This window comes from Heterodontus francisci, chromosome 10, assembly GCF_036365525.1.
Source record: "Heterodontus francisci isolate sHetFra1 chromosome 10, sHetFra1.hap1, whole genome shotgun sequence".
In the NCBI taxonomy this organism is placed as follows: Eukaryota; Metazoa; Chordata; class Chondrichthyes; order Heterodontiformes; family Heterodontidae; genus Heterodontus; species Heterodontus francisci.
In genome coordinates this window covers 80,990,427-81,016,364 of record NC_090380.1, presented here as the reverse complement: position 1 = coordinate 81,016,364, position 25,938 = coordinate 80,990,427, and the positions used below count along the sequence as shown (strand labels likewise).

The 25,938-nt window shown below is 44.4% G+C and overlaps 1 protein-coding gene across 1 annotated transcript in view; it reads right to left on the bottom strand.

The window, feature by feature from the left end:
* LOC137374195 (suppressor of tumorigenicity 14 protein homolog) overlaps positions 1–25,938 on the bottom strand; it is a 120,448-nt gene that overhangs the window by 41,156 nt on the left and 53,354 nt on the right. The window contains exons 15-16 of the mRNA XM_068039983.1: positions 17,263–17,367; positions 2,320–2,427 (exon numbers count right to left, since the gene is read on the bottom strand). Of these exons, the coding sequence (XP_067896084.1) occupies positions 2,320–2,427; positions 17,263–17,367 (213 nt within the window). The remainder of the gene's footprint in view (positions 1–2,319; positions 2,428–17,262; positions 17,368–25,938) is intronic.

Sequence of the window (25,938 nt, the reverse complement as noted above, 5' to 3'; positions counted from 1 at the left end):
ATGTCCAGAAATTAGAATATTAAGTATACTGCAAAAATGATTATTTATGTGACTTAAACCTGTCATTATGCCTTTTGTTGGATGTATTTTTTTCATCTTTGAGGCACCCTGTACATTTTTCAATTAACATTGAGGAGAACACTTGCAGAATATTAGCTGTGCTCTTTGTACAAAGTAAATTGAAACATCTATTCTGTGGGGCAGAATTTAGTACCAGCCAACTCATTGAAAAATAAAACAAAAAAGAAAGGCTTTCCTTTATATAGAATCTTTCATGATGTTAGGATGTCCCAAAGCACTTCACAGCCAATGAAGTGCTTTTGAAATGTATGGCTGGATTTTAAGAGCCCGCCACCGAGATCGGCAGCGAGCTCAAAAAATGGCAGCCCACATGCGTGCGCCGCACGTGAAAGAGTCACTGCAATCTCCTGTGTGGCAGCTCATTTAAATAACCGGGGCAGCCCGCTCCACCCCCACCCCCCCCAATCACGTGGAGGGGGCGGGCTGCCCATCATCGACAATGACGTCAGCTGCCTATGTGCAGGCGCTGGCACCATTTTTGAAGGGCAGCCAGCCCAGCCGGCATATTTAAATGTTTAAAGACACACCCCTCCAAAATTTATCAAATACATTTCTAAAACCCATTTTCCACCACCCAATAACAATTACATTAAGTATTTGCCCTTTCCCCCCTCAAAACACTTACCTTTTAAATCTGACCATCCTCCCCCCCCCCCAGGACTGCACAAAGTTCACCCATTCCCACCATCCCCTACACCCATTACATTTATTTGACCCCAACACCCCTCTCGCACACTGAAAATCTTAACTCCTCGCCCCTCCCCACCAGTGCCACGCTGGCTTTCCCCAGTGATTGCGCTGGGCCCTCCTGGCGTCGGCCTCCATGGCGAACCGCTGCCGGAACCATCTTCCGTTCCCCCCCCCCCATGCCATGGAGCCCGACGCGTGGGCTTGGTAAAATCCAGCCCATCGTCACCGTTATAATGTAGGAAATGTGGAAGGCAATTTGTGCTTAGTGAGTTCCCACGAACAGCAATGAGATAAATGACCAGATAATCTGTTTTCGTTGTTGGTTGAGAAATAAATATTGGACAGGACACGGAAGAACTCCCCTGCTCTTCTTCAAATAGTGCTGTGGGATCTTTAACATCTATCGGAGAGGGAAAACTGAGCCTTCGTGTGACATCTCATCTAAAGGACAGCAGTTCCATCAGTGCAGCATTCCCTCAGTACTGTACTGAAATATCAAACTGAATTATGGCTGACTTTATTCATTCTGGGTTCAGTTTTAGGTCAATCTGGTTAACTTTATACAGATTTTATCTGGCCGATCTAAATATCCAACAACTGGCTCAAAAAGGCAATTTTATGCACCAACAATCATCCAACTGGAACGCCATGCTGCAGTAAGGAGACTACGAGGCCACCTCAGACCCCTGACCAGAATCTGATTAAATGGCATACTACTAAATGGTTTATGTGCATGTATTATGAACCTTTGCGGCAAGCAGCAATATTTATGTAGTTTACCAAACAACAGTGTATTAAAAGATTGTTGGGTTATTTTGTAAGTTTGCTTTATATTGATCTTATATTTATGATTTAGCTCAAATTTTTCTTGAAGCTTTTAGTATAAATAATTAACAAATTCTTTAATCTCTCATATACAAATTATAGTTATTATTAATATCTGGATGATCGACATTCCCAAGAAGTTATAATTAGCTAAGGTTTTACGTAAAGCTGTTACTGTTGGGCTGACATTCCATATAGTTGATAGTATTCATTCTACTCTACTGCCTTACCTTAAAATGTCATGACTTTATCCAGAAACGAAATCCTCTGTCAATTATTCCGGATGACAATGTGTTTTGTAATGCATAAACCTAAAATTGCAACTGCAGGATTCTATTGCTTTTCTTTAATCCACTGCATTCCGCATTACAGTTCACATGCACATCATAGACTAGAAATTACTGCTTGTGATATTCATGTACCAAGGATTACTATCTTTCTATATTAAGTTTATAAACAACAATGCTCAGGCTCTAGAAAGATTGTAGTTTCTTTTGAACTATCACTCCTGTTGATTGATGCTGAGAAAAGCCTATCCATAAAATCTAATTCACAAGGTCTATCTAGTTAAAAGTTTCACAAAAAAATCAGGTTTATTATACAGGAAGATAGCATAGCTCAAAGATTTTTTTGGTCAACTTATGCATTCATTGAAGCAAGTTATTCCTAAGAAGTATTATGACAAAAAAAAGAAAATGGAAGTTAAATTTATTAAGCATGTACCTGCTCTTGTACAGTTTAGCTCATCGCTTTCATCTCCACAATCATTTATTCCATCACAAACAGATCCATGGAGAATGCAGTTTCCACTTGGGCATGCGAAATAACAATCTATCATTTTAGCAAACAAAATGACAGTCAACTTGTTAACATAAGCTATGAAAGAATTCAAAATCAATAAACAAGACCAAAATAAGCCCAAATTATTCAAGTTGACTTGCCCATTACATTATTACATGAAAACTTAAGATTATCGTCAATTATTTGAAGTCAATGGGAATAAAATTTGAGAGAGATTTACACTATCACACAAGTCAAGACCTACCCCTTGGGGTGCAGATAAATAGGTTAATGTGCAAGTAGAAAACGCCATTAAAAAGGCAAAGGGGATTGTGGATTTCACAGGTAGAAGCACTGAAAACAGAAGTTGAATATAGAAACATTGATGAGTTTTTGCTAGATATCACTTAGGCCGCAGCCAGAATGCAACGTGCATTTCTGGGAAACCCATTACAGGAAGAATACAGTGATGATTCAATAGAATTATACCAGGAATGAGGGGTTATAGTTGTTAAGAAAGGTATAACAAATTGCGGCATTTACAGACAAAAATTAGTTTGGATCTATTAGAGGTTTACAAAATTATGAAAACCTTAATACTGTTATGCATACAAAAGGAACAGTTATGAACCAAAGTGAACTGGAGCAATTATGAACTGTAAAAAATGAACTGGTGAATTAAACTCCAAAAAATGGACACATATTGCTGTAGCCAAGGTGGAGGAAGAGGTCAACTCATCATCATGACTGGACTAGTTCTGAGAAAGCACATTAAAATGTTAAACAGGCCATTCAATGCCAAATGGCTCCTATTTGCAAGTACTGGGCTGACAAAGACCTTCACAGACAAAGCGGCAAAGCCAGGATAATAGGTGAGCAATAACATAATTTATCAAAGATAAGCCACATTCCAACCCCACTGTGTAACAAGGGCTCCACGTTCAAAGACATTGAATGGACACAACAGGGGAGAGCATCTATGGTCACCTTCCAAAACCCAGCCTGATAAGGGTTTTTCTTAAAAAAGAGATTTCCCTGCGAAAGAGAAAGCGAGAGAAGAAGCCAGAGAAGCTGTGAGATCGATCCAGCTAAGAGAGGAGCCCTGCCAACACCATCTTTAAACTACTGAGGCAGAGAGACTGCAAGGTGACATTGAAAACTCCCTATCTGAGAAATTGAACCAGGACTTCCACCACCAACTTCAGACTGAGTTTTAATCAAAGAAGTCTGCGACCCTTCCTCAATTCCAGGATAAGGAACATTCAGGCCTGCTGTTAAAAAGTCCTCCCGGAAACCAAGACAGTTTCAAAGTGAACTCTCTTTACAACTTTCGGACTCTAACTGCATGCTACCTTCTACTTTATCTTTTCTTATGTATGTGCATGTGTGTAAATGCATGAGTGAATGAGGTTGTGAACATTCTTGGGTATTGTTTAATAAATAGCTAACTTTATTTTTAAACCAATGAGAACATCTGTTATTTATCTGTTTATTTGACCTGTAAACAGGGACTAAAACCCCATTTTTAAAAAAAGCACTATCTGCAGTCAGTTGAGAGGTGAAAAGTGGAAGCCACCCTTACCATTTCCCACCTGTCCGTAACAATACTACAAACAGTGATTAATTGTTTTGACTGGTTGGCAAGTTGGTTGTTAATTGTGTTTAATCATATGTAGGGGAGGGTCTTACTTGAGTATATATAAGAAGGCACTGACTGAAACTGGGTGAAGGTCTGAATGAGAAGCTGTAGGGTTGTAATCTTTTTATTTTTCAAAATAAATGCAAGACTGAGAAAAGATTGGCTCCAGCATAATCCTTCAATAACAAGCATTCTGGAGTATAACATGATAGCAGAGGATGGCTGCTTAAAGGTGAAGCTTGGAAACAAAGAAAAAAAAATTTTTTCGCAAAGAAAACCAAAATTCCAGTGGCTATTGTGGAAAATAGAAGAAAGCAAGTGTAAATTGTCAGGTATGATTACCCTCCAATGTTCTCTGAGTCAGAACCATATGACCAGTGGAAGAATGAAGTGGATATGTGGACACAGGTTACAGCTCTACCAAAGAGGAAACAAGGTATGGCCTTGGCGTTGTCACTTCCTACCTGTAGTAAAATCAGAAGGCTTTTGTGAACTGGATGCTCATCAGTTGGATATTGATGTTTTGGATCTTCTGTTAGAATTCTTGGATGCAATTTACAAGAAAGATGATCTATTAAATGCCTCTGAGGCATGGTCAGACTTTGAGACATTTTGGAAAACAGATGGTATTCAATGCAGGATTATGGACGTTAACAGACTGTATAGAAGATTGAGGAAATACAATTTGGAGACCTCTGGTTCAGTGCTAGCATTTAAATTGCTAGACTGTGCTAGGATGTTGCATATGGACAGGCCCCTGGTTCTAACTGGGGTTCAGTTCTCAGAAAAATACTGTATCAGATGCCTGCTGCCTTAAAAAAAATTCTGCAGCAAGTTATTTCCTGCAGCCTTGGTATAACAAATGGGACATTCTGTGGTGACACAAAGAATGGAGGACTCAATGATTGCCGGATTTCGAAATGGCCCAGATACTGGATGCAGGCACCAGTACAATGGAAAATTTAAAGACAGGGGAAATAAGGATGAAAGCACCTTTAGCAGGTCTGGCTATTACAGCAATTCCAATTATAATAGATGAATGAATCCCAGGAATGCCCAAGGAACTGTTACTATGTGCTTCAGGTGTGACTCGAGGTATCATTATGCAATGAACTGCCCTAAGCGGAGAGGAAGGGTCCTCGAAATGACACAGGACATACAGAATTCTGAGGCAGAAGAAGGTAGTGATGAATCTGAATGAATTGTACAAGTCACAAAAAGTTTTAGTCCTGTGATGAATGTGTTAGTCATGGATTCATTCAATTGTGCTGTGTTAGATAGTGCTTGCATGTTGACAGTATGTAGAGCAGATTGGTTAAAATGTTATCTGGATTCATTCAGTAGTGAGGGTCGACACAAGGTTAAGGAGTATAAGATTGCTATTTGCTTTAGGTTTGATGATGACAATACATTGAAGTCACTAAAACCAGTTATAATTCCATGTAAAATAACTGGAGTAAGACAATTTATCAGTACTGATGCAGTCTCTAGTGAGATAACGTTATTGTTGAGTAAACCTTTGATGAAAAAGGCACAAATGAAACTTGATATGGAGCATGATAAGGCAATTGTTTTTGGAAAGTCAGTGGATTTGCAATTAACCCAGTCAGGGCATTATTGTATCCCCTTAACAAAATCTGATATTTCTAGTCAGAGTATTAGAGAAGTATTCATGGCATCAGGTGATATGAGTCAGAAAAAAAAAGCAAATTGTCTGAAAGTTACACAGACTATTTGCTCACTCTTCCTGTCAAATTGAAAACCCTGCTAAAAGATGCATGTGTGATTAATGAAGCGTATATGAGGATAATAGAAAAGATTAGTGAAATCTGTACAAAGTATTGCAGGACGCTGTCACATCCTATTGTAAGCCTTCCATTGGCATGTGACTTTAACAAGGTAGTTGCCATGGATTTAAAGGTATGGGACAAAGACAGAAATATTTTCATTCTACATTTATAGATCTGGCAACCAGATTTAGTCTTTCTACAGTAATGCAGAGCAAGAACAAAAGGATGATTACAGATAAAATCATGGAGAAATGGATAGGAACTGGACTTGGGGCACCAGCTAAGTTTCTGACTGATAGAAGGGAATTTGCCAATGACGAGTTCAGAGACATGTGTGAAAACATGAATATTATGGTGATGAATACTGCAGCTGAAAGTCCTTTCAGCAATGGGCTCTGTGAAAGGAATCATGCAGTGAGCAGTGAAATACTGCATAAAATCTTAGCTGACCAAGCAAGTGTAAGTCGACAACTGCCCTGGCATGGCAGTTCAAGCAAAGAATTCACTTCAGATGGTTGGAGGGTATAGTCCCTATCAATTGGTCTATGGGCAAAATCCCAAATTGCCTTCTGTACTGTGCAACGGACCTTCTGCTCTAGAGGAACTACAGGGAGACAGGCTTTCATCAAGGCTGAAGTCTCAAAGAAAATTCAGAGAGCTCTGAGGCATCGCATAAGGCCAACTGAGACAGAATTTAATTCAGAAGATTTGATGTATGATAAAAGAGAGGTCATAGGGAATGGAAAGACCCTGGTAAGGTAATAGGTTGTGATGGTAAGACAATAGTTAACAAACATGGAAATCAAACTGTTAAGGTTCATTCCTCACGATTAATCAGGATTGATTACAAAATCTCAGATTCTGAGCAGCAGACAAAAGTAAACGAGGCACCTTGTACTTCAGATGCTCATGTGTTTTGTGATGAAGATCCTGAGGAACAGAATACAGTAGATCAAGGGTTGGATAATGGTAATTGAGTGATCATGACAGACAGGGCAGAGCTATCACATCCAAAGGCCAATTGCCCTGAGTAGGCACTCAGGTGAAGTATTCCAGAGGGGTCTAGTGAGTGGAGGGATGCAATAATTGTGGGACATGCAGGAAATTCTACATGCAAGTTTAAATATTGGCTGAATGTTCAGGATGATAGCCAAGAAGCAAGGGCCATGGACTGGCAGAATGGGGTGAAAGAGTGGCGAGTAAGAATGCCCAGTGCAAGTTCTAATAGTGGGCCTGGAAGTGACTCTTGCGTAAGGAAATGATCACATACTGAAGACCGTCCAATAGTGTGAGAGGGAGATCCTACAGCAGTTGTTCTCAAAGACATCAAAGTGCTAATAGAGGCTGTAGGTTGAACAGATTGCACAATGAAATGAAGGCTGAAGAGCAGTCTCACAATAGAACTAAAAGCAGAAGTCCTCATGACCGTAAAGTTTTGGTGGCTGCTAATAAACTTGAAGATGAACTAATAAGAGAGGCAAAACAAAAGGCAGTTAGAGTTGGAGAGAGTTTGGTGTTTATTCTGAGGCACCAGATAGGGGACAGACAGCCTTGAAACATAAATGGATTTGTACTGAAAAAGTCTTTGCAGATGGGACGTATAAGGCTAAAGCAAAGCTAGTTGCAAGGGGTTTTGAAGAGTGGCTGGCTAATACAGATGTTAGAGTGGACTCTACCAAGGCTGGAAAAGTAATTTTGAAAATATTCTATAGCTCTATTGGCCACGCATTCACGGGAGTGTAGATCAATCAACACAAATGCTACCTTTCTGCAGGGTGATACTTTTCAAACAGAAGTATTTCTGAAACCGGCTAAAGAGGCAGCAGATGCAGAAGGAAAGCTATGGAAACTAAACAAATGTGCCTATGGCCTCAGTGATGCTTCCACGGTATGGTATTTCTCGGTGAGAGCTGTTTTGCTGAAAATTGGTCATGTTCAACTAAAAGCAGATGCTTCAATATTTTATTGGTATAATAAAGGGAAAAGTTCAGACATCTTCAAGATGCGCGTTGATGATTTCTTATGGGGTGGTACTGCAGAATTTGAGAAATGTGTTATTCATAAGATTAGAGTAGAATTTAAGATTGGGAGTCAGGCTTGTGGGGCTTTCAAATATATTGGTTTAGATATTAAGCAGAGTAGGTCTGGAATAACTTTAAAATCAACAATCCTATTTAGAGAGTGCTACTCCCATCCTGGTTAATTTTGCTGGGTCATCACAGAAAGATTATGATATATTTAAAGAAGAAACAGAGCAATTTCAAAGCTTGATTGGTCAATTAAACTGGCTGTGCACTCAGACTAGACCTGATGCTAGTTTTAACGTGTTGAAGTTAAGTACTACAATGAAACACCCAAAAAGTTGAGAATGTTTTAAGGGCAAATTAAAACAGTATAAAATTAAATTAGGATAATGTATACTTATGATGCCATCCTTAGGTGACCCAAAGAATATGAAACTAGTCATTTTTAGTGATGCTTCACATGCTAATCTTGTTGATGGGAATTCGAGTGCACCAAGCTTCATTATATTTTTCTCTACTAATATCCATTCTAAGCCCACCGACTCCCACAGCTACCTCGACTACACTTCTTCACACCATACCTTCTGTAAGGACTCCATTCCATTCTCCCAGTATCTCCATCTCCGATGCATCTGCTCTGATGATGCTACCTTCCATGACGGTGCTTCTAATATGACCTTTTTCCTCAACCGAGGATTCCCTCCACTGTTTTTGACAGGGCCCTCAACAGTGTCCGGCCCATTTCCCGCACCTCTCCCTCCCAGAACCGTGACAGGGTTCCCCTTGTCCTCACTTTCCACCCCATCAGCCTCCATATCCAAAGGATCATCCTCAGCCATTTCCGCCACCTCCAGCGTGATGCCACTACCAAACGCATCTTCCCCTCCCTTCCCCTGTCAGCATTCCGAAGGGATCGTTCCCTCCGCGACACCCTGGTTCACTCCTCCATTACCCCCACCACCTCATCCCCGTCCCATGGCACCTTCCCCTGCAATCGCAGGAGGTGTAATACCTGCCCATTTACCTCCTCTCTCCTCACTATCCCAGGCCCCAAACACTCCTTTCAGGTGAAGCAGCGATTTACTTGTACTTCTTTCAATGTAGTATACTGTATTCGCTGCTCACAATGTGGTCTCCTCTACACTGGGGAGACCAAGTGCAGACTGGGTGACCGCTTTGCGGAACACCTCCGCTCAGTCCGCAAGCAGGACCCTGAGCTTCCGGTTGCTTGCCATTTCAACACTCCCCCCTGCTCTCTTGCTCACATCTCTGTCCTGGGATTGCTGCAATGTTCCAGTGAACATCAACGCAAGCTCGAGGAACAGCATCTCATCTACCGATTAGGCACACTACAGCCTGCTGGACTGAACATTGAGTTCAATAATTTCAGAGCATGACAGCCCCCCATTTAACTTCATTTTTAGTTACTTTTTCTTTGTTACATTTTTTACAAGCTTTTTTTTTGCATTTATTTCATTTCATCTTAGTTTGTTCAGTTTGCCTACCCACTGTTTTTTTCATGTTTGCACTTGCTGCTGTTCAATATTCAGTCCGTTAACACCTTATCTGTACTAATGCTTTGTCTTTCAACATACCATTAACATATTGTTTGCCTTTGCTCCATGACCTTTTAGTCAGCTATGTGGCCTTGTCCAATCTACACCTTCTCCTTTGCTATCTCTTGCCCCACCCCCACCTCACTTGCTTATAACCTGTGACATTTCTAATATTTGTCAGTTCCGAAGAAGGGTCACTGACCCGAAACGTTAACTCTGCTTCTCTTTCCACAGATGCTGCCAGACCTGCTGAGTGGTTCCAGCATTTCTTGTTTTTATTTCAGATTTCCAGCATTCGCAGTATTTTGCTTTTATTCATTATATTTTTCATGGGTGAAAATGGGAAATGTTGTCCTGTGGCTTTAGAAGCTAAAATAAAGGGTTGTTAAAAGTACTTCAGCTGCAGAAACCCTGGCTCTTGTGGAGGCAGTGGATATGGGGTTCTATTTGTCAAATATTTCAGGTGAGATTCTATATAAGGGGTGCTCTGAAGATAACATACCCAGTGAATGTTATGTAGATAATTATTCCTTGTGGGACAATGTACATTTTACAAAAAGTGAGTGAAAATGGTTATGGATTGACCTTGCTGGATTGAAACAAATGCTGGAGAAAAGAAATCTCCTAAATTAAATGGGTAGATGCAAGTCATCAACTGATTGTTTTACAAAAATAAATGCTTGTACAAAGAAATTGTTAAGGGTCCTAGAGGAGTGGCAGCTTGCAACATAATGCTTTGTACAGAATATGGAATTTACTTTGAGCTGTTTTGAAATGTTTGCGCATGTTAAACTCTAAATCTTTTTTAAAGGAAAAGAAGGGAATCTGTTAATTGTATTTGATCATATGCAGGTGGAGGGTGTTAATTAGGGTCTTACTTGAGCATACATAAGGAGACACTGACTGAAACTGGGTGAAGTTTTAGTGAGGAGTTGCATATTTGTAATCTTTTTGCTTTGTAAAATAAATGCAGGACTGAGTGAATATTGGTTCCAGCATAATCCTTCAACAAGAAGCTTTCTGGAGTATAACGAAACCCAATTATCACTCGAAGAACAATGCTAGAAAAAAAAGTTTTTGCACAAAGGGTTATTAGTGCATGGAATTCATTACAAGTAAGGGAAGGTGAGGCACAATTTAGAACATAAAAATTGACAGAAAGAGTATGGAAATATACCTGGAAATTGGACTGGGGTAATTGAAGAGCTGGCAGCAGCACAGGTCTGTGTTGCAATTTCTATGATCAGTGATAATCCTGGATGCAAACACTTTCCCTGCACCAGTTTCCCCATCAAAATGAGTATATAACAAAAATTCTCACACAGGAAAATCAGATGGTGTCCAGAACAAAATCAATGCAAAGGAAAATTAGACATGGTGTTTGATGGGAATCCAATCCAATAACACTAGTTTTTCGCCCCCATTGATGTTAAAAGTTACCCGTCTTGTATCTCAAGTCTCCCTTATAACTACAGTTTCCCCATCCTTAGCATGAATCTATTCTGTACACATTCGATGGCTTGGTACACCCTTTACTTAGGAAGTTACGGGTTAGTCATTTTTGAATCCATGTCAGTTGCCATTTATGAGATCATTGTGCAGTAAGTTCTCATGCTAACTCTAGGTAACTGATGCCATTATTTTACTAAGTACTGATGGTAGAGTGATGAGTTCATTGTTCCCTAGGACAGTTTTGCTACTCTTGGAAAATAGATACCATCTAGCTAAATTTCATCAGCTGCCTTATAATGTCAGTCAGCACCTCACAAATTTGCATACTTTATCGCTCTTCTAAGCAATGTAGAAAGTTTGTACCTTGCATTATTTTTGAAAAGCTGAGCTGGATTTTGTTTGAAGGGTGCAGGTCCCAGTGGAGAAAGTCATGCAGTCAGCTGAACACCGATGGCAGTGTCACCTGACTCAAAAGCAGGTGCTATCGCCATTTAAAAAAACTGCCAGCCCTGCATGCGGTGTTGCCTTACTGTTATCGATTGCTTCAGCAACATTTTTGAAGACCCCTGCATCCCGGAGCAGAATTGAAGACCTTTCTACCAGAATTGAAGACCCCTGCACCAGAAGTCAAACCCCCTGCACCCTTCCACCAGGAGACAAGACCCAAGGAGCTGACCAGGAGCCTGCTGCCATTATGGCAGAGGGAAGGCAATATAGTTGGCCCCACGGTTTAGCAATGCCTCCCTGCAGATTCTTCTGCAGGCTGCAAGGGCAAGGCAGTAGGTCCTCTTCCCAAGGGACTGTAAGAAGAGACCGGCCCGCCTGACCAAGCACGCCTGGATGGCAATTGCAGAGGAGTCAGCAACTGTGGGGTCACCCCACAACACCACCCCACAAACATGGGTGCAATGTTGCAAACTGGTCAACGACCCCCTTCGCTCCGCCAGGGTAAGTTCTCCACACAGTTCTCCTCTTTGGGGCTTGCAGTTAGCATCGCAAGATGATATGCTAGATGGGGAGGGAGTGACCACCCAACTGGTTGCAAGGCAGTGAGGCAGCAGCATATTCATTCAGGTGTATGGCTGCAGCTTGGCGAGAGGCGGCCATTTGTGTTTGCCGACCCCCTCCGTGTCCCTGGAGAGCCGATGTATGGAGCTGGCCTTTGTGACCCCCCATCATGGGCCAAAGGGCTGCCACCTGGAACCAGCATAATTGTTGTTCTAGTCTTCATCAGGAAACTACCAGTGTTCAAACTTCTGCTTGCAGGAGAAACGGGAATACAAAAATAAAGAACAAACTAAGACTGGCGGAGGCCTCCCGGACCTCCATGCTCTGACCCCGGCAGAGGATGCAGCCCTGGAACTGGTTGGATCACAGGGCAGCCATGCAATTGCTGATGGTGAAATGGGAATGTCAACCCAAAAGAGTGAGTGAATGAGTGCAGGGGTGCAAGAGTGCATCTGAGTGATACATGAGGCACAGTGCTCATGTGGTCACCACTGGACATATGGAGCTCTACATCAGGCATGGCTGGGACGAGGAGATGTGAAGTCCCTAACCCCAAAATGTTTGTGTTCTCTCATGTAGGTCTTGCTAATCCCGAGGGACGTTCCACTGCAGAATGGGGGCCATCCATCCACCTCTGAGGAGGAGGAGAGATCCTCAGAGAATTCACTGTCACATCATTCCCCCACACCCTCCGCCAGCACAGATACTCTCTCATCACTGGCTATTTGTTTGCAATTAGATCCAGGGTCAAATATCGCAAACCCGCCCAAGCAGCTGTTTGAGGATGTGACAGCCGAGGCCAGTCACACTTTGAGGACTATGGAAGGCCAGGCCCATGCACAGCCCCAGGCTGATGATGTGCCTCTGGAGTTGTCTGCAACATGGCACCTCCTGCAGCTGCAACAAGAGGCGAGGGAACATCTGGCAGAACTTCCAGAAGCTATGCGCACTCATGTGCAGATGACGAAGGAGTCCATCCAGGCCATGAGTGCTGCCATTTTTCAGGCACACATAGCTTCCTCCATCGAGAGGTTGCCAACGTGAATGGAGAGCCACATCCAGCAGACCAGTCAGCGGATGCCGTAGATGTGCGCCATCACCTTGCCCATGAGCACAATGCAGCTATGGTAAAGCGAGAAGGGAATGAGAAGCCTGGAATCTCCACCAGGTGCTCGTCCTTCTCAGCTCAGCAAGGAGGTATGGAGTGCCTTGAAAGGGAGGAGGAGTGGCTGCCTTCTGCATCTGGGAGCTCCTCTCAGGGAAGTCTGAGTGTGGATAGTGGTTCCTCAGCCCCTCTGCCAGTGACAGTAGTGCCTTCAGTAGCAACGATTACAGGAGGGTCCTGCATCTGTGCAGGAGCCCCTCAGCATGCTGGAGCGCTCCAGACCACAGGGCGGCCCATACAACAGCCTACCTCAACCTCAGCTGCAAGCGCAGGGGTCGCACCTCATATGAGCACACAACAGCAAGTTAAGAGCACCTAGATGCACTTGGGGGTTCATGGGCAATTAGACCTTGCACATATTAAGGCTTTATACTGTAGTGTCAATTATTAAATGTAAGGCTTACTGTTGTTAGTCATCTCTGCATTTCTTGCTGCCTTGTCAGATGCCATCTTCATCCCTGTTCCCTCAGTGGGCTGCTAGTGTTGGGGTAGGCCATGTTTGGTCAGCTGTTCAGCTTTGTCAGTGTGCGTCGTGAACATGGGTGCTGGCGATGGAATGCGAAATGAAGGCAGCGACAGCAGGCCCGCATTAAAGTAAGTCCTTATTGCACTGATAGTGGAAGGGCATCAGGGTCACAAGAAATGGGTATTATGAAATTGTCCCGAGCCTCCCTTGTGTGTCTCTCAATTCGCCTTACCTCTGGTGCAAGGGGTTCCTCATCCTTTGCTGCCTGCTCAGCAGCCTCCTCCACATCTTCCTCATTGGATGAAGAGTGGCAACTGATGTCCTCATTATGCAAGGCCTACCCACCAACCCCCACCACGCAATGCTAGATTGTGCAAAGCACAGCAGACCACCACAATCTGCAAGACTCTCGCTTGGATATAGTGAAGGGTTCCACCGGATCAGTATAGGTTCCCGAATCTCATCTTCAACAGGCCAATGGTTGCTCAGGTGGACCCATGGCAGGTGTTTTATCTCTCCTCTGCTGCAGCATGAGAGTTCTTCACAGGCATGAGTAGCAATGTCTTCAATAGGTAGTCTTTGCCCCTGAGAATCCATCCCTAAAGGTAGCTGCGGCACCTGGAAATACCGAAGTATGTGTGCTAAGGCCGCATTCGATGGTTGAATGGAATCGAAGCCCCTCCTGTTGAAGAAGACTGCTGATTGGTCCATGGGGGAGCCCACCACATCAGTGCAAAAGATAAGGCTGAAGCAGTTACAACAATTTTCAGCCAGAAGTGCTGAGTGGAGGATCCATCTTGGCCTCCTCCTGCAATTCCAAGCATCACAGATGCCAGTCTTCAGCCAAATCGATTCACTCCATGTGATATCAAGAAATGACTGAAGGCACTGGATACTGCAAAGGCTATGGGTCCTGACAACATTCCGGCAATAGTACTGAAGATCTGTGCTCCAGTACTTCCCGCGCGCGCCCCTAGCCAAGCTGTTTCAGTACAGCTACAACACTGGCATCTACCCTGCAATGTGGAAAATTGCCCAGATATGTCCTGTACACAAAAAGCAGGAGAAATCCAACCCTGCCCCATCAGTCTACTCTTGATCATCAGTAAAGTGATGGAATGTGTCGTAGACAGTGCAATTAAGCAGCACTTGCTTAGCAATAATCTGCTCAGTGATGCTCAGCTTGGGTTCCGCCAGAGCCACTCAGCTCCTGACCTCATTACAGCCTTGGTTCAAACATGGACAAAAGAGCTGAACTCAGGAGGTGAGGTGAGAGTGACTGCCCTTGACATCAAGGCAGTATATGACCCAGTATGGCATCAAAGAGCCCTAGCAAAACTGGAGTCAATGGGAATCAGGGGGAAAACACTCTGCTGGTTGGAGTCATACCTAACGCAAAGGAAGATGGTTGTGGTTGTTGGAGCTCAATCATCTCAGCTTCAGGACATCACTGAAGGAGTTCCTCAGGGTAGTGTCCTAGGCCCATCAATCTTCAGCTGCTTCATCAATGACCTTCCTTCAATCATAAGATCAGAAGTGGGGATGTTTGCTGATGATTGCACAATGTTCAGCACGATTGGCGGCTACTGAGATATTGAAGCAGTCCGTGTAGAAATGCAGCAAGACCTGGGCAACATCCAGGCTTGGGCTGATAAGTGGCAAGTAACATTCACGGCACACAAGTACCAGGGAATGACCATCTCAAACAAGAGAGAATATAACCATCTCCCCTTGACATTCAATGGTATTATAATTGCTGAATGCCCCAATATCAAAATCCTGGGAGTTACCATTGACCAGAAACTGAACTGGAGTAGCCATATAAATACCATGGCTACAAGAGCAGGTCCGAGGTTAGGAATCCTGCAGCGAGTAACTCATCATCTGACTCCCCAAAGCCTCTCCACCATCTACAAGGCACAGTCAGGTGAGTGATGGAATACTCTCCACTTGCCTGGATGGGTGCAGCTCCAACAACACTTAGGAAGCCCAACACCATCCAGGACAATATAAAAGCATCCAGGACAAAGCGGCCCACTTGATTGGCACCCCATGCACAAACATTCATTCCCTCCACCACTGATGCACAGTAGCAGCAGTGTGTACCATCTACAAGATGCACTGCAGCAATACATTAAGGCTTCTTCGCCAACACCTTCCAAACCCATGACCTCTACCACCTAGAAGGACAAGGGAAGCAGTTGCATGGGAACCCCACCACCTGCAAGTTCACCTCCAAGTCACACACCAAACTGACTTGGAACTATATCGCCGTTCCCTCACTGTCTCTGGGCCAAAATCCTGGAACTCCCTTCCTAACAGCACTGTGGGTGTACCTACCCCACATGGACTGCAGCGGTTCAAGAAGGCAGCTCACCACCACCTGCTCCAGGGCAATTAAGGATGGGCAATAAATGCTGTTCTAGCCAGCAATGCCCACATCCCATGAAAGAATTTTTTAAAAATGGGAGTCTTGACGGCTACATGCATGCAGTCAATGACACCTTGCACCTGGGGGAATCCAGCGATGGCCCCCAAGTCAATAAACCCATCTGTCTGACTGTCTGGGTTGGTTCAATAGCGCACATAGTCACCAGCCCTCTTGAACAGAGCACTGGTCACCTCCTTGATCCAGAAATGGGCTGTAGCCTGGGAAATCTCACACATGTCCCCAGTGGATCCATGGAAAGAGTCAGAAGAGTAGAAGTTGTAAGCCATGGTGATCATCACGGTTACTTGCATTGGGTGTCCACCAAACCTCATGATTCACAGCTCATCCTGCAGCATGGTAATTAAATTGGTGACCGCCTCCCTGAAGAGCCTCGGCCTGTGCTGACGCTGCCACTCAGACATCTGCAGATAGTTGAGCCGAGTACAGAAGACTGTCTCCAGGGAGTAGCACCTTCTTTGTGCGGGAGGATGTTGGCATGCTCCTCTGCACCCTTCTCCAGTGTGCCCAACCGGAGGCTAGCCCTCTTGCTACTCCTGCCGTTCCTGCTATGGCCCCGCAGTTGCCTGGTCCTCCCTCTCTCTGCACTGCTCCTCCTCCTCATGGAGGGTGGAGGGTAGGTGGAGGGGGGTGGGGGGTGTTGCGGGAGGCCATGAAGACTGGGTGGATTAGTCCCATACCAGGTATTCTCTCTCTTTCTCTTGTGCTTTCTTTGGAGTCCACCTCCCACAAAACCTTCCCCTGGCTACTCCTTGGGAGCATGTGCTACTGCCACTTTGTGGCCTTTGCAGAACATGACATCACCCTCCTGCCCCCAATTTGGTGATCGCACTTTCACAGCTGTCCGTCAATGGCCTCGGTTCTACACTCTCCCCCTTCCAAAACATGTTGCCTTTCAGTGAGGCTGGCTGGCAGAGGCAGCACTTGAAGACTCACCTTGTTGCCACTCCTTTAACTGCTTGAGGCTCTGAAGGTCCATGGATCGCATGCACCATTCATAAAATACAAAATACAGTATAAAATTCCAGTCAATTGCCTTCAAAATCAAACTAATTGCCTTTTAAATTACCCCAATTGATGTCCCATCACGTTGTGTTCAGAGGTCCACCCTCCATCTTTCCCACCACTCGTAATATTCGGAAGCAATGTTACAGCATTAGACTGCCGTGCGAGCGTGCCCCCATTGCATTTTTCAGCACTCCCCCACTGCCTATCCAGCTCTTACAGGCCAGGTAAAATTCTGGCCACAATTACAATTTATGCACTATGTTATGTGTATTTTACAACTTGGTTAGAGTAAATAACTATTAATACAAAGAGTAAGTGGGAAAACTTACTGCACTTAGTTTCATCACTGCCATCCAGACAATCTCTCCATCCATCACAGTGGTTCTTTAAAGAAATACAGGATCCATCCTTGCATTTAAATTGGTTCGGGCATGCTAGTTAAACAATAAGTTTAGTAATTCTAGTAAAATAAAATCATTGATTTTCTCTGCAATAAAATTTGGAGAAGACAGTACATATTATGAATTTGAACAATAGACTTTCTCTAAGATCTAACATGGTATTAGCTTTCTTAATTTTGTCATGGTCTATGAGGGTTTAAAATCCTGCCCCATTTACAGAAAAAGGGTCACTGACCCGAAACGTTAACTCTGCTTCTCTTTCCACAGATGCTGCCAGACCTGCTGAGTGAATCCAGCATTTCTTGTTTTTGTTACAGAAAACATGCCCTGGCAGCAAAAATTAGTTGTTTTGTCCTCGTCACAGGGACCAAGCTATTCAATTCAAACATTCTGTGCAATTGATATGAATTACATTTGATTGGTAACTTCTTTTTGAGTTTGATAGTTACTGAAAACCATAAAAAATGTTAATGTTTTGGGTTTATACCTATTATCAGACCTAAAACTGAAAGATAATCATATATTTAGGAAGGTTGCAAAAGACAAGAGAGAGAAGGAGAAACAACAGGTGCTGCAATTATGGAGGGGTTATTAGTGGATTGAATGGCCTGCAAACTGCTTCATCAAAAACTTCACAGCAAACAGTTTTGTGTTGCCTCAGTAGTAGGATTGCAAGTAGTGACTGGTCAAAAGAAGCTCTTAGGGATTTAGCTGGCCTTTGTTTCGCACAGAGCAGTCCTGAGACAAACCTGCTGTAAGCTGCATGGGCAGTCTGAGCCATGCTTTCTGGCCCCTGTACAGGCATCAGAGTGCAGAACAGGGAGGATCCAGATTTGCTGACATTTTGAGACAGCAACATCATTCGTATCCATTCCTACTACGTTCTGTGACTGGGCACTGCCTCACCATGGTCATCGACATAACATCAGACTTAATAGCACCAGTGAGGTCAATGAAGCACTCTCCCATAGTTCTCTGTAACTAGTCATCAATCCTGATATAATGTCAGAAGAAATGCACCGTTTCACTTTAGAACCATAGACAATTATGGCAACAGTCAGAATTTACATGAAAACCACCTTTAAGGGCTCTGGTGTGGGGAATTCTAAGCATGTGTAATTTTTTTTTTTTTAGATTAGAGATACAGCACTGAAACAGGCCCTTCGGCCCACCGAGTCTATGCCGAACATCAACCACCCATTTATACTAATCCTCCACTAATCCCATATTCCTACCAAACATCCCCACCTGTCCCTATATTTCCCTACCACCTACCTATACTAGTGACAATTTATAATGGCCAATTTACCTATCAACCTGCAAGTCTTTTGGCTTGTGGGAGGAAACCGGAGCACCCGGAGAAAACCCACGCAGACACAGGGAGAACTTGCAAACTCCACACAGGCAGTACCCGGAATCGAACCCAGGTCCCTGGAGCTGTGAGGCTGCGGTGCTAACCACTGCGCCACTGTCCCTGGAGTTGCCACATGTTCCTGTGATACTATCCTGCATGACATTGCACATGTGTAAAGCTTCCAACTGCAATGCATTGACATGGCCCCCAATGTCTGCACCAGGTCTTGAGGCTCAGAATGGATCCTTCTTTCAAAAAGTAAGAGATTGAGATGTCCGGGATGATCAGCCAAGGAATGCTGTAAGGTGGCCATCTGGACAGCTAGTTCCTCTTCCTCCAGCAGTGCTCCGGCACAATTGTGTTGTATGTCCCAGTCAGCTCACTCCCTAAATCCACAAGTTGGAAGTATCTGAGTTCATGCTTGGGATGGAGAAAGTCAGTGATGCTGTGTGTTGCGAAGTGCTGCCAAGATTGGATCTATTATGGCCTCCCTTGGCATCATATCACAGATCTAGAGACAGTGATGAGGAAGACAGGTTACAACGGTCTCCTGATAATTAGTCTTCAAGCATAGATTTCAGAGGGAGTGACATAGTAAAGTACAACAACAGAGACAGTAGTTTGTATAATGCCTTCAAAGAAACTTCCAAAGTGTTTTACAGATGGCCATAGGAAATGGAAATGAATGTCAAGCCAGGAGGAAAGAGGTTAGGGGAGATGATAAGAACATAAGAAATAGGAGCAGGTGTAGCCATACAGCCCCTCGAGCCTCCTCCGCCATTCAATACGATCAGGGCTGATCTTCTACATCAATTCCACTTTCCTGTCCGCTCCTCGTCTCCCATGATTCCATGAGACCAAAGATCTGTCTACCTCAGCCTGAAATGTACTCAACAATAGAGCATCCACAAGTCTCTGGGGTAGAGAATTCTAAAGATTCATAATTCTGAGTGAAGAAATTCCTAAACAATCGACCCCTTAGCCTGAGACTGTGTCCCTGTGTTCTAGATTCACCAGCCAGGGGAAACATCCTCTCAGTGTCTATTCTGTCTAGTACCTTCAGAATCTTTGTATGTTGGTGAGTTTGGTTGGAAAGATGAGATTTGAGAAAGTAGTTAAATGTGGAGAGGTGAAAAGGCAAAGTGGTCATGAGAGCTCTAGAGAGTAGAATCGAGACAGGTAAAGGTGCTGCTCACTGACCCATGTTGGCAGGGGAATTACTGGAAGAGTGAACAGCATTGGCAAGGACTTATAGGACTAGAGGAACTCGCACAGCTAGGATGGGGCAAAGGTCAGCAAGGAATTTATGGATGAGGATTAAAGATTTTAAATTTAATGCACTGGGGAGAGGGAGCCAATGAAGGTAGCAAAGATGAAGTGTGATGGACAAATGGGACTTACTGTAGAACAGGAAATGGGTGGTACTTTTTCAGAAATTAGAGTTTATTTAAGGAGGAGGATAGGAATCCAGCAACAAGGGCAATGGAATACTCTGGAAAAGACTGAGATGAAGTCAAAGGATTGGAGTTTATGACAGGGGCCAAAGATGATGGCTTCTGTTTGCTTAATGTTGAGCTGGAGGAAGTTATGATACATCCAAGACTTGGTGGCATACATGCAGCCTAACAGCATAGAGGCAGTTGAAAGGTAAAGAGAAGTGGCAGAAAGCTAGAACTAAGTGTCAACAACAACTTGTATTCATATAGCACCTTTAATGTAGTAAAACATCCCAAGGTGTTCCACAGGAGCGTTTTCAGACAAAATCTGACACTAAGCCATAAAATACATTAGGACAGGTGACCAAAGACGTAGCCAAAGAGGTAGGTTTTAACAGTATAATCTTCAAGGGAAAACTGACATGCTTGCAGAAGTAATAAAGGACACCATATTATTCAAGATGAGGAGGTGGGTGAAGAAAGATCCTTGAGACTCCAGAGGTGACAGTGTAGAAGAGGGAAAAGAAGCCATTGCTGGTGATGCACTGATTATGTTTGGATAGATATAAAAGGAACCAATGCAAGGGCAGTCCCATGAAGATGAGTAACACAGAACAGACATTGGCAAAACATCACAGAATCTCAGAATTGTTACAGTTAAAAGGAGGCCATTCTGCCCATTGTGTCTGCACTGGCTCTCCGAGTGAGCAATTCATTTAGTGCCATTCCCCCGCCTTTTCCCCACAACCCTGTACATTTTTCCTCTTCAGCTAACTATCTTATTCCCTTTTGAATGCCTCAATGCAACCTGCCTCCACTGCACTCTCTGGCAGTGCATTCAGATCCTAACCGCTCGCTGCAAGAAAACGTTTTTCCTCATGTCACCATTACCTTAAATCTGTGCCCTCTCATTCTTGATCCTTTCATGAGTGGGAACAGTTTCTCCCTATCTACTCTGCCCAGACCCCTCAAGATTTTGAATACCTCTAACAAATCTCCTCTCAGCCTTCTGTTCTCCAAGGAAATCTGTCCCAAATTCTCAAATCTATCTTTGTAAATGAAGTTCTTCATCCCTGGAACCATTCCCGTGAACATGGTGTGATCAACTGTCTCAAATGCTGCGGAGAGGCAAAGGAAGCCAAAGAGCAATAGTGCACTACAATTGTCAGCTGAAAAGGTATTTATGATACTTTGTTATTGTGCTGCTGTTAGAGGGTCGGAAGTGGGACTGAAGGGTTTCAAACAGGGCATTTTGTGAGAAATAAGCACAGAGCTGAGAGGTAAAGACACATGAATATATATGGGGCTTCAATGGCACATTGGTTATGTTACTGGACTAGTCATCCAGAGACCTGGACTAATGATTCAGAGACATGAGTTCAAACCTCACCACGTCTGTGCAGATAATCTCAATCTTAGAGATGAAGAAATCCATGAGCTCCTTGCACAGTGTTGATGTGAGGCTAAAAAGAACAGAAGAAAGGTGTTTAAAGAGCCAGTTAGCCATAAACAAAAGAGCCTAAGATTGTCTTTAACTATCAAGGTGATCCTGGAGTAATTGGCTGTTTTGGTTAAGTAAAGCAAAGTACAGCCATACTTGACATAATCAAGCCAGATCTGTCAACTGATAACTAGACTAGTTATATATCAGTTTGCATTCCTTTGATTTGAAAGAACAGAAGTTGCAGTTTTACCAGGAGTAAGATGGGAGTGAGAAACAGTTGACTTGATATGAACAAGAGTATCAAGATGAAGGAAGCAAAGTAACATTAGAGTCATAGAGTGATACAGCACCAAAACAGGCCCTTCAGGCTACCGAGTCCATGCCAACCATCAACCACCCATCTATACGAATCCTACATTAATCCCATTTTCCCTCTCACATCCCCACAATTCTCCTACCTACACTAGGGGCAATTTTTACAATGGCCGATTAACCTATCAACCTGCAAGCCTTTGGCATGTGGGAGGAAACCAGAGCAACCAGAGGAAACCCACACGGTCACAGGAAGAACTTGCAAACTCCGCACAAGCAGTACCCAGAACCGAACCCAGGTCGCTGGAGGTGTGATGCTAACTGCTGCGCCACTGTGCCACCTTATCGTAGTAATGATATCAAGGTGGGTGGAGGACCAAAGTGGAATGGGGGTAATTGGGACTTAGTAGGTGATGGAGGTGGGGGTGAATCTTTCCACAAAGGGTTGGTGAGAATAATAAGAGTAAGGGAGGGTAGAGGGATGTCAGTGAAAGTGAAGACAAGGAAGTGGCCAGGGATAACTTTGTTAATGACTGATACCTCAGATAGAGACAGGCCATGATGAATTATCTGGTTAAAGGGATATATGCTTTACTAATAGTTAATGAAGGAGAGAATTGAAAGAGAAGGAACATTAACAGAACGTGATATCAAACCTTGAAGTGAAGATTACCTCCCTACTTCCCTATCTCTGGTATCCTCTATGGTCTCCCTTCCTAAATTTTCAGGAGGTTCTTCCTCAGAAAGGATATGAGGTCTGTTTTTTGGGGTCTACCACCTGTCATAGATCTCGCTGTTACCTCATCAAAAAACTCAAGTTAGTTAAATGTGAATTGCCTTTGACAAATCCATGCTGGCTTTTGTTAATTAGTCCACACTTGTTAAGTGATATAATTTTGTCCCAGATTATCGTTTCTAAAAGCTGTTTGCTGGGCTTATCCTTACCCCCATTTTTTAAAAAATCAATAGTGTGACATTTGCAATTCTCCAGTCCTTTGGCACCAGCCCCATATCGAAGGAGGACTGGAAGATTATGGCCAGTGCTTCTGCAATTTCCATCTTCCCTCAGTATCCTTAGATGCATCTGATCCGGCCCTGGCGACTCATCAACTTTAAGTTTAGCCAGTCTTTCCAATACCTCCCCCTTACCAATTTGTAGCTCATCCAGTGGGCTGAATTTTATGCTCCTCTGTAAGGCGGGTTTTTAGGTGGTGGGGGGGGGGGTGGCGGGTGGAGAATCGATGTGGGTTCATCCACCACAGAACCTGACGCCGTAATGTGTTCCAATTCTGTCGGGGGCAGTGAAGTACCATGGCGGCACTTCCACAACACCACAATGGCATTGGCATTTACACTTGTTAAACACTCTTTAGCATACATCTGAACCTAATTAATAGCGATCTTACCAGGCATTCGCAATCTTGTGTTGGTGGTGCGGCACTCATGTACCCTCAGATTTGCGTCTTTAAAAAGTTGGCAGCACCAAGGCGAGAGTCCTTGGTGACTCAAAAGGGTAATTTACTTTACTGCTGTTATCGAGGGGAAATGGTTTGTTGGAAGAACTCAGCAACTGCATTGTCTGTGGTGGGGGGGACGTGAGATTGAGAGAACGCTGCAAGCGGTGTGTCTGTGGGTGGGGGGGGGGGGGGGGGCGGGGTGGAGTTTGGGAGAACTCGGCAAGTGGACCAGGAGCAGCGCTGGACCCTTGGACAGGGTCGGGCTCGCCAGGGCTTGCCTAACTGGCCCTGATGAGAGGCTGGGGGAGGTTAGGTGTGTTTTGGCGCAGGGACAACCTTTGCCACTGTGAGCCCTCTGTGGGCCTCAGATCGGCCAAGCACGACAGCCCCCTCCCCCACCAGCCCGCAGGGATGCTTCCTGATGTTACTGGGCAGCCTCCCCACACAGTGGAGTTCCACCACTGGTTAAATGTCAGCAGTGGCCATCCTCAGCCTTCCCCGCATCTGACAAAATTAAACTGCGCCGGCAAGGTGACGGGCACTCCAGCCCTCGCCTTCCCTTGCAATTTTATGGGCCCCCATGTTGAGGTTTGGGAGAACTCTGCAAATGCAAAGGTGGTTTTCTTTCGGAAGGCCAGTGCAGGGCACTGAAATGTTGTTGGTTTGCTCATGATGGCTCACACCTTTGGAAATGTTGCGAGTCTAACATCAATCTATACCATGGAGTTAATGTAGACTTCTTGTAACCAAAATTCAGACATCTCTTTGCACAGATAGGTAAACTTTACCTTTGAAGGAAGCTGAAGTACCAAGGAGGATAGAGATGGGTATGATTCACTTTGTTTTCTTAAATCCCTGTGCTGTACTGAGGCGAATCCGCCAGAGGTGGGCCCAAGAGGCAGTTGCGGTGCAAGAAAATCCTCCCAGACATGAGCAGCAGGAGCCGAGAACATAATAAAGAGCACAGATACAGCAGCAAGTATATAGAACTCGCCTGATGTACCTGCAGATGTCTGAGTGGAACTGCTGGAGAAGACTGCGGCTGTCCAGAGAGGCTGTCACACACCTCTGCGCATCGTTCAATGACAATTTACGCCCAATGTGTTTTGGTGATCACCCCATGCCTGTGGCCCTGAAGATTACTGTGGCCCTAAACGTCCATGCCTCTGGATCATTCCAGGGATCCATCGGGGACGTATGTGGGGTCTCTCAATCCGCAGTGCACTGCTGCATCAAGGAGTTGACCAGTTCTCTGTTCAGGAGGGCTGGTGACTGTGCGCTACAGGACAGACCCTGGGATCAGGCCGAGAGGGCCACTGGATTTAAGGGCCATTGTGTGATTCCCACAGGTCCAAGGTGTGATCAACTGCACGCACATGGCCATCAAAGCTCCCACAGACCAACTAGCCGCTTTCATCAATAGGAAGGGTTTTCATTCCATTAATGTACAACTTGTATGCGATCACAGAAAGTACTTCCTACAAGTGTCTGCCCACTTCCCGGGAAGCTGCCATGACTCATTCATACTTCAGCATTCCCAAGTGCCACATCTTTTCACTCCCCCCGCTCACCTTCAAGGGTGGATTCTCAGGGATAAGGGCTACCCATTGAGGACATGGCTTCTGACACCTGTAAGGAACCCCAGCAATGATGCATAAGAGTGTTACAACCCCTGCCACAGCTCCATCAGAGCGAGCACTGAGCAGGCCATTGGTATGCTAAGATGTAGTCCTGCTGCCTCGATAGATCTGGTGGAGCCTTTCAGTATGCTCCAAAGAAGGTTGGGTGCATCGTTGTGGTCAGCTGCGTTCTACATAGCAGGTGAAGCTGTTGCCGGTAGCGGCTGAAGGAAGATTACTGATAGCCGGGAGAGGAGTGGAAAGGGATTTTTTTTAAAACACAGCCAACCTTGGCTTGGTTCTTACTTACTAAGGGTTGTGAGATGCGTTGCTCTCCTGACAACAGTTCGGTTAAAGCAGACAGCAGGAGCGGCCCAGCGGAACCAGGGGGTGGCACACACGTAAAGAACAGTTCTGAGGAAAGGTCACTGACCTGAAACGTTAACTTTGCTTCTCTCTCTGCAGATGCTGCCAGACCTGCTGAGTATTTCCAGCACTTTTTGGATTTATGCCTCTGATTCTTATTCAGGCTGAAAGGTATGGTCTCCATCATACATTCCCACACACAATTAAATACAGGTACATGGGGTTGTTCTTCTAGGATCAAAGGAAATTGAGTGGAGATTTGATAGAGGTGTACAAGATTATGACAGGTTTAGATAAGGGAGATAAAGAAAAGCTGTTCCTAATAGTTGATGGTACAAGGACTAGGGGACATAGATTAAAGGTTTTGGGCAAGAGATGCAGGGTGGAATGTGAAGAAGAACTGTTTACTCGGCAAGTGGTGATGACCTAGAACTCACTGCCTACGAAAGTGGTGGAAGCAGAGATGATGAATGATTTCAAAAGGAAATTGGAAGGGCACTTGAGGGAAATAAACTTGTAGGACTATGGGGATAGAGCTGGGGAATAGGACTGATTGGATTGCTCCACAGAGAGCTGGCATGACTCAATGGGCTGAGTGGCCTCCTTCTGTGTTGTA